Source organism: Spinacia oleracea, chromosome 5 (assembly GCF_020520425.1).
Source record: "Spinacia oleracea cultivar Varoflay chromosome 5, BTI_SOV_V1, whole genome shotgun sequence".
NCBI classification, from domain to species: Eukaryota; Viridiplantae; Streptophyta; class Magnoliopsida; order Caryophyllales; family Amaranthaceae; genus Spinacia; species Spinacia oleracea.
The window spans coordinates 29,380,286-29,388,993 of record NC_079491.1 but is presented as its reverse complement, the minus strand read 5'-3'; the positions used below and the strand labels follow the sequence as shown (position 1 = coordinate 29,388,993).

The following is an 8,708-nucleotide window of genomic DNA, read 5'->3' as shown; positions in this document are numbered from 1 at the left end:
TTTGATAAAGTGAAAACATTATAAATAAACGTAATTTATCTTGTTTAAATAAAAAAAATTGAGGAATCTCGATGCAAATTAATTATTCGTTAAAACGCGTGAAAAATACAAAACGTAAAAAAACAAAAAGAGACGGAGGAAGTACTTCCTTTGTTTCAAAAAAATGCAACACTTTGACTAGCACGTTTGCCAAGATATAACTTTGACCACAATTATCTCTAATTATCTTGTTCTAAATGAATCATAAAATTAATATTATGAAAGTATATAATGAGATCAATTCAACGACATTTTATTTGATAACATTTGTTTTTCATAGATTAGTAAAATACATGATCAAACTTGGTATATGAATAGTGACAAAACTAAAAGTGTTGTAATTTTTGTGAAACGGAGGATAGTACTTTCATTGTACTGTGTGTTCTTCAAGAAATATTTTATTAGCTCAGAGTTATTTTAATTCACCCATTCGAAAAGATGGTATAAGGTAGGTCGCATGAATTTTTTTTCGTGATAAAATAAAATAAAATAAACGAAATAAGTTCATTCGGGGGAAGAAAATGTAGATAGAATTGAGTTACAGGCTCGTATCTTGGTGGGGGCCGTCGTCGCCTCCCATAAACCATATGTTTGCAAGACTGAACATATTCTGAACACGTAAGGGTACCTAACCGGAACATAATGGGAGTGTTGATTGGGAGTTGTTTGGGCTAGAAAAAAGAAGAGAAAGTAAAGTGTTGATTGTGCAAATTTGTGAGTGAGTGATAGGCAACCATCGAGTTGCGTATTCGTATACAGGAGAGAATAATGTCATTAGTCCCGAGCTCCGGCGCCGGCGACAACGGGCCAATATTCGCGGAAGTGGAAATGGCAGGCGAGTCTTCTGCTTCCACTGTACGGGCCACTGTAGTCCAAGCTTCCACCGTCTTCTATGACACTCCCGCCACTCTGGGTAGCTACTTCCCCTCAATCTTTTTTAACCTAATTTGTCTATTTTGTATGCATCGGCAATCAACGACTCAATTGAACACTGATTTAATGCTGCTCTATGATAAATGAATTATGCAACTACGAATTCTGAGAACCCTAGGAAAACTTACTCTTGAAACTTGATACAGTATTACGATTGTTGCTATTTTCTATGCTGCTGCTCAATGGAGTACTCCGCATTACAACGGCTCAATAAGGATATTAGAAAGAATGTAGATGTTGCGATCTTCTTTGAAACTCACTCGAGGCATTATTTTGAGATAGCTAAATCACATCATATTGGACAGAGGCTCACAAAATTGCTCATGAGCTACTTAAAATTACTTTTTATGTGCTATCAAATTAGATAGAAGCTGTTGATGTAAAAGATAAATCAATAGTATGCTGATTTTAGTTCCTTTGCTATCTCAGTTAAGGCTGAAAGCCTGCTAGCTGAGGCAGCTTCACAGGGAGCCCAGCTTGTTGTATTTCCTGAAGCTTTTATTGGCGGTTATCCACGTGGTTCTAATTTTGGGGTCACAATTGGTAACAGGACATCCAAGGGTAAGGAAGACTTTCAAAAGTACCATGCCTCCGCCATTGATGTCCCTGGTAATTTTTACTATTTATCAATTCTTTTCCTCATATATAATGTCTACAAGTTTCATGTTGACACAATGTACGCTATAGCTTGGGAACTGTTATTCTATATTGAGACTAGTGCGGCCAGTGATGCCTCACCTTTCGTTCTTATATTTATATGCCCTTTAAGCCAAAGCAATCGAAGTAGATCTGGAAGAGGCATCAGGCATGGCCCTGTTATTTGTCATAGGCACAAAGTGGTCATGTACTGAATGAATGTGCCCTTGTGTCCTTAAACCCTAAATAAAATTGAGCATGTTCCTTCCAACCTTGGCTTATCACCCTAGCACATCTCTTACAAGGTATAAGGTGCATGTGTACATATTAACACAAATGGACTACTAGCCAGAACATTTACCCATCCATCCTTGTATATGTTTTACTTTTTTGTTTATAAGCTTGCAAGTTCTGTTTGTTGACCCTTTGTTGGATACTTGGTACATATGCATTCTTGAGCATGTTGTATTTCAAGTAAACTATGCCTAGTGGCATTCCCACGGTTTTTAATGCATAGTACTGATAGTAGTATAATGGCTCTGCACTTGTAATGTTTCTTCCTGTTACTAAAGTAAGCCTTTCATACCGGTTTTAAGGTTTTATTAGAACTTAACTATCATGGATTCGATCTTTAGAACCGTCTCTAGTGTTAGACTATATTCTTTTCACCTCATTCTTATTGCTTATTACTTAATCTTGTTAAAATCAGACCAGATAAGAAAATCCAAACCATACTAACAAAAGCAAAAAACACTCACAGAAAACATTCAGACGAGACCAGAAACTAGGAAATCAATCCAGACCATATGAAGAGAACAAAGCCTTAATCTAACCCATCTTCCCTTTTTATTTGTTACTTTGATGTATTCAATCATGAATCTTTTTTGTGAAAGTTTCTTTGGCCCCCCCTCTCAATCTCCAAGTCATGCTTACTAGGCACTCTTAAGATCTCATATATTGCGAGTTTGCGACACGTATTTTGACCTTAAGTAGGTAGAGCGTGAGTCTGCACCACTTACTGTCCATGCTCCTTTGAGCCTTTGAATCAACCAAGCTTGCCATCTTCTGAACCCAGACCAAAGGCCATATGAGAAGATGTGAGTTTGACATGATAATTAGTTCTGCACCGCATGTGTGACTTTCCTTGCAAGGTTTTCCCTGGTGGATGGCAGTGTAAACATAAATGCCCAAATGTTTATCCTTTTGACAGTTTACCTAAAGCTATTACAAAATTCAATTTTTTTTTGTTTTGTTTGGAACTTGCATGCCATATATGTGCCCATCTGCTGGTACAGATGGTTGTCAAGATGCTACTTGTTACTCTATTGAAACAAGCATGGCTGCTGATTAAGCCACATCAGCTTGTACTATGTTTGTGCATCCAAGGATCTCCCACAACAGTTTTTTTACTCAGATCTTGGCAAGTTTCTACAACTATAGGCAGTAACCTGTAATTTTGTGCCAAAATGTATGATTGCAGGTCCTGAAGTAGATCGTTTGGCTGCAATGGCTGGAAAATACAAAGTGCATTTGGTAATGGGTGTAATAGAAAGGGATGGATACACACTGTATTGTAGTGTTCTGTTTTTTGATCCTCAAGGCCGTTATATGGGAAAACATAGAAAAATCATGCCAACTGCACTTGAGCGTATAATTTGGGGTTTCGGGGATGGATCGACAATACCAGTTTTTGAAACCCCCATCGGAAAAATTGGTGCTGCAATTTGTTGGGAAAATAAAATGCCACTTTTGCGGATGGCAATGTATGCTAAAGGTTAGCCACATCGTAATTATATTTGTTTATTTGCTTTTTTCTTACGATTATTGAACTGGTAAGCTGTAGAGTTCACATTATGGTGTCCATTTATCCAATCAATGACATTAACTGTTGCCATTTTACGTATTATCAATTTTGTCGATGAGGATTTTGGCCAGTACCACCCATATAACCATTCGGGGGATTTGTTGTAAATTTGTAACAACCAGTGTGTTTCCACTTGTGTATAGTTTTAACTTTAAAACATGCTGGTTTGATTTATTATTCCCTTTGTACCATAGGTAACTTCCCAGTTCTAAACGATACTGGAGATTAGAAAATATGCTTATAGTAGGATGGAAATGTTGGCAGTGGATTGAAAGTATTGGAACTGAGAGAAACAAAATGTTGATGCGGAGGAGAGGAGGTGTTTTAAATTTGAAAATGTATTGGGAAGAATTTATCTGGAACACCCCAGAAAAGAAAGTGTGAAGTTAATATGGGAGGAGTATTTTTAGCTTGTTGCTACTAGGATCTAACTACTTCTGTTTCACAACTTCAGGTGTTGAAATTTTTTGTGCTCCAACAGCTGATTCAAGGGAGGTTTGGCAAGCATCAATGACCCATATAGCCCTTGAAGGTGGATGTTTTGTTTTGTCAGCTAACCAGTTCTGTCGAAGGAAAGATTATCCTCCACCCCCTGAATATGTGTTTTCTGGACTGGAAGATGACCTGAATCCTGAGTCAGTTGTATGTGCTGGTGGCAGTGTGATAATATCACCATCAGGGGCGGTCCTTGCTGGACCAAATTATGATGGTGAGGCGCTCATTTCTGCTGATCTAGGTATGTTTATTGTACATAGCTGAGGTCAATGAGTATTTTTTGACAAACATACTTTGATTCTAAAGACAACCACGCCCTAAAAAAATCAAAGGTTATGGTGTTCTTGAACGTATACAAATGGTTTATTCTGTACAACTGTAAAAAATCCAAAACTTCCTGTGGATGAGACTAGAGCGTTGCCAGAATAATAGAGGACTCTTGATTAGGGGCATTGCCGGGCTCTTTGGAGTGGTAGAGAACTAATGTTAGTGTTGATGGTAAGGATTTGAGTTTTAGGCGAAAGGAAGAATACAAAGTAGATCCTTGTTTTGAGTTTTGGTGATGTTAATATGTAATGCTAGTTGATGGAGGTTAGAGGATTGTTAGGAGGGGAATCTTTGTTAACTCTCTTCATGACCTAGTGATTTACACTTGCAGCTTTGTTATAGAAATCAAGAGCAAGAGCTATGAGATAGTACACAATAAATAAGGTCAAAGGGCCAGGTTTATGGGAATGTTGGATATGCAAGAGGATTGGCATTTATCTGGAGTGGGGATGTTGTGTTTTATCAATATTCTGTTGGCTTTACATTGACATGTTTAGATCCTACACTCGATACTCGAGAGCATGATGCATATCACACTATCATGTTCCCTAAAGAACATGTGTAGTAATTGCTATAAAAGAACATGGAACATGAAGATGGTATATGTTTTTAATTTTTAACTACGTATCCTTTTGTTTTGAATCAATGTTCTTTCGGAAGCAGGATACGCATCATGGTCTTGTGTGTGGGATCTAATTTGTGTTACATTAGGTTATGGGAAGGATGGGGATTTATGGTCTGATATGGGAAGGATGGTCTGTGGAGTTGGAAAATGTTTTTACTTGCTAGGTTCTCAAAACCTTAGGGAACAACTATCTGACCGGCTCTTCTAGGAAGTTCAGAGAAGTACTATTTGTTAATGAGAAGTGGGAAGATGGAGGTTCTTGGGGGAGGTTGCAACTTGTAAGACTGGTAACTCATCTTCAATTGTTAGGCTTTATAGCACTCAAATGTAAGATGTAGGTATTGAATTTTGACATATGAATACACACAGTCGCACAAATTCTAGTAATAACGCCGTTAATGTGGAGGGTTTTTATCTTGGCCCTATTTGGTTATGTTACCACACTCCCGTACTGTATTACAGTGATGATGAAAAAAACCATTTACAAGCAATTGACTCCCCCGTGAAGGATATTTGTGGGTAAACTGATGCACGATCCTTGGGGATTCCAACTTTTTAAAGCTGTAATCAAGTCATTTGAGGAAACCCTTAGACTAGGATGTAAGTCGATAACTTGCTTTATTTGTGCAAAGGAGTAGGTTGTTGGGGAAATGAAGTATAAGAAAGATTTCTTTTTGGAGGAGTTAAGAGCTTAGTAGAGGAAGTGATTGAGGAATTGGCATGGAAGGAAGAAATATATTGATGATCTAGATGTAGACCTTTGTTTTGTATGATGGAAACCAGTACACATCTTTTATTCAAGTGAAGGATTAGCAACAGTTGCTGCGTACTTCTAAGAAAGATATAGAACCTGTGCTGTATTTGATTAATTCCTATGGAAATGATGTTTCATGGGAAGTTACTTCCCTTGCAATTCCTAGAAATTTTCCAAGGTTGTGTTTGAAAACATGGAATTCATTTTAATTAATGAATTTCAATTTCCGGAATTGAAATCTTGGAATTCAATTCCAAATTTTGTGTTTGGGAGTGAAGGGAATTTCAAATCCAGAATTTCAAATATTAATATTTCTCTTTTGGAAAATCAAAGAATTTGAATTGAAATATAGAGTTTTAATTGTATAGCAAATAAAGCAATTATTTCCTTAAAACATCAAAAAACCCAACGAAACTAAATACGGAGTATTGAACATCTAACCGATTATGAAGAACAAATTACAAATCCATGATTAATTTATCCATAGGCCTTTGTCGATTGATTGGACTTACTTTTACATAGTACAAATCTGCCCACCCAATTAACGCAGTTTTACCAAATCAACAACAATAAATATATAAATTAGATTAACCATCAACAACGATAATAGGGTTCAATAGCATCCCCAATTTTTTTTAAAAAAGTGTTGATTTAACAACAATTGAATATGCTAATTCATAAAATTAATCGATTAATCAACGATTACTATAGAAAATCAAAATTAGCTTGTGCTTCAAGTTTGGTAAAAACCAAACCCTAGATGTTTCGTTGCCTTCGCCTTCAATCTTGTCATGGAAGCACAATCATCTCGAGGAAGGACACAAGGGTTGGCGAATATCTAGAAATATCTTCGGCGGCGACGATAAGGTTGCGAGGTGGCGAAGAGGATGCGAGAACGATAGTGATGAAGGAGAGATAAGGAGTGGTGAAGGAGACTGAATTGATGAGGCTGATATGAGGAGAGAGTGTCGATGGAGACTGAGATGCGAAGAGAGAGTCGATGGAGGTAGAGATGAGGAGAGAGAATTGATGGAGGTTGAGAGGAGGTCATTGAGATCTGAAGCTTTCAGCAATGGCAGATGAAGAGAAAGAACGTGAATAGAGGGGGAAAAAAGACGACAGGCACCAGAGCTGCAAAGGATTTCAAATGACGTAATTTTTAAGTGGATTTCAAATACCAGATATTGAACTTGTTTTGTCTAGGGTTTGGATTTGGGCCAAATCAAAATGCAAATCCTTTTATTTCCCAAACGGGTCAATTGGGCCAATTCCATCATTTCAAATGAAATGATAGTATCCAAACAGGCCATAAAGTTGTTTGGTTGACATCAAGGGAATTTGAAATTCTCATGAATTTTGATTGGCCAAGGGAGACTTATTAAATTAGTCCCCAGTGTCTTGTGGGAAGTTCTATTTCCTACGGATTCCCACTTCCTCCATTTTTACTTATTTATGTCATCCGAACAACAACCCGACCTATCAATTCCCATGAATTTCCTCTATGTTTTTTGTATTCAATCAAACAAGCACAGTAGTTCTTTCTAGATGGTGTATTGGTGTATTGCTGATCATTGAGAGCTTGACCTCACTCTGACTTGTCTTGCTTATCAGCTCATATTTGAACTTCAAAAAGGGTGGAAAGTTTCCCATCATCAAACTGGTAGGTGAATAGCTGATTCCATGGTATCAGTAGCTTGTGATAGAGGTATAGCTGGTCAACAGACCTTGTAGGGTCTTCAACCGCTCATGCCGTAAAGATTTCACTTTGAATCATCTGAAATGCAAACATGCCAATAAACATTTTCATGGGACGTGCATTGTTTAAGCCCTTCTCTCAACTTAAATACAGGCGCTTGCGCGCTCAGTTATATAAGATCAGAAGTTGGCGAAACAAAACTAGAGCTAAGTGCCATGTAGCCCATGTGCAACTCACGAAGAAGATTCTTTGGCCTCCTGGATACCTAAATCCTTTATCATTTTAAAGCATGGTTATTTTACCTAAATCACCAGATAGAAATAATTGACCAAAATGCCCATACTAAGGTGGGTTGGTGAAGAACAAAGGTGGGTAGGTGACATTGGTGGTGCTAATACTGAAGTTTTAGGATCAGAATCCCTTAACCATTTAACACATTTTGAAGGTTCTGCATGCTATATATGTGGTCCCTCTAGCCCTTGATTTAAGTTTTCTCTATATGCGTGCCCTTCAAAGTATTCCAAAAACTTCACTTTTTCTTTGTTTTAGTTGGACTGAAATTTGGTTGTTCAATGTTCCTCAGATTTGGGAGACATAGTACAGGCAAAGTTTGATTTTGATGTAACCGGTCATTATTCAAGACCGGAGATACTTAGCCTGACTGTAAGGGACCATCCAACAAATGCTGTAACTTTCACGTCAGACTCTGAAAGAACTGAAAGATCTTAAGGCTGTTGCTGACAGTAATTCTCACAAGCCAGTCCATTATGTGTACGTAGACCGAACCATTCTCTATCAGAACTACATTTCTTTGTAAATTAATCTGTTTGTGTTGATAACATTTTCTCAGTCTGTTGTACCAATTTAAACACTATTTTCCACATTTTCCTGTAAAGTGTTTCTTTATCTAATGTCTATTGAGTTTTTACTTGCAAGAGCTCACTGTGGACGCCCGGGTTAGGTTACTTAACCAGAAAGGTTGTAAATCGGGTATGGTCGTGATTGCAGAAACTTACTTTAATGTGGTTTCATATAAAGATCACATTTATTGGTCGTTGGTGTATCTGCTTTTGATTGCCTGTTTCATAATAGTCCTTTATGACATGAGATATTATGCTATAAAAACCCATGCTTAACTGTAAAATATTTACAGGGCTTTGCTAGAGACTTAAATTTGATTACATTTGCATATACTGTACATCCAACAAAGAAAGCCCCCAGGGAGTTGACCCCTAGCAGGGTTACAAGCTGCAAAGGTTAAGCCAAGAGTGGGATCATATGATGAACCCTATATGTAGAATCTTGCTTCCAAACGTTTAGTAATAACCGACTCTGTTTG

At 37.5% G+C, this 8,708-nt stretch overlaps 1 protein-coding gene across 2 annotated transcripts; it reads left to right on the top strand.

Annotated features, from left to right (window-relative positions):
• The first annotated feature begins 581 nt into the window (after positions 1–581).
• Positions 582–8,304, top strand: LOC110798812 (bifunctional nitrilase/nitrile hydratase NIT4A). Of its 2 annotated transcripts, none has more exons than XM_022004008.2 (5): positions 582–952; positions 1,402–1,581; positions 3,089–3,382; positions 3,927–4,208; positions 7,953–8,304. In XM_022004008.2, the coding sequence occupies exons 1-5, from the start codon at positions 808–810 to the stop codon at positions 8,096–8,098; spliced, it is 1,047 nt and encodes a 348-aa protein (XP_021859700.1). In that variant the 5' UTR covers positions 582–807; the 3' UTR covers positions 8,099–8,304. The 2 variants fall into 2 exon arrangements, with proteins under 2 accessions (XP_021859700.1, XP_021859701.1); XM_022004009.2 differs by having other exon boundaries at positions 603–952; positions 3,927–4,181.
• The last annotated feature ends 404 nt before the right edge of the window (positions 8,305–8,708 follow it).

What these genes read in the sequence shown, in the direction of transcription:
- LOC110798812 (XM_022004008.2), top strand. Translation starts at nt 808, where the DNA reads ATGTCATTAGTCCCGAGCTCCGGCGCCGGCGACAACGGGCCAATATTC. An exon ending in TGACACTCCCGCCACTCTGG is followed by an intron (nt 953 to 1,401) that starts GTAGCTACTTCC and finishes TTGCTATCTCAG; the next exon opens with TTAAGGCTGAAAGCCTGCTA. An exon ending in GCTCATTTCTGCTGATCTAG is followed by an intron (nt 4,209 to 7,952) that starts GTATGTTTATTG and finishes AATGTTCCTCAG; the next exon opens with ATTTGGGAGACATAGTACAG.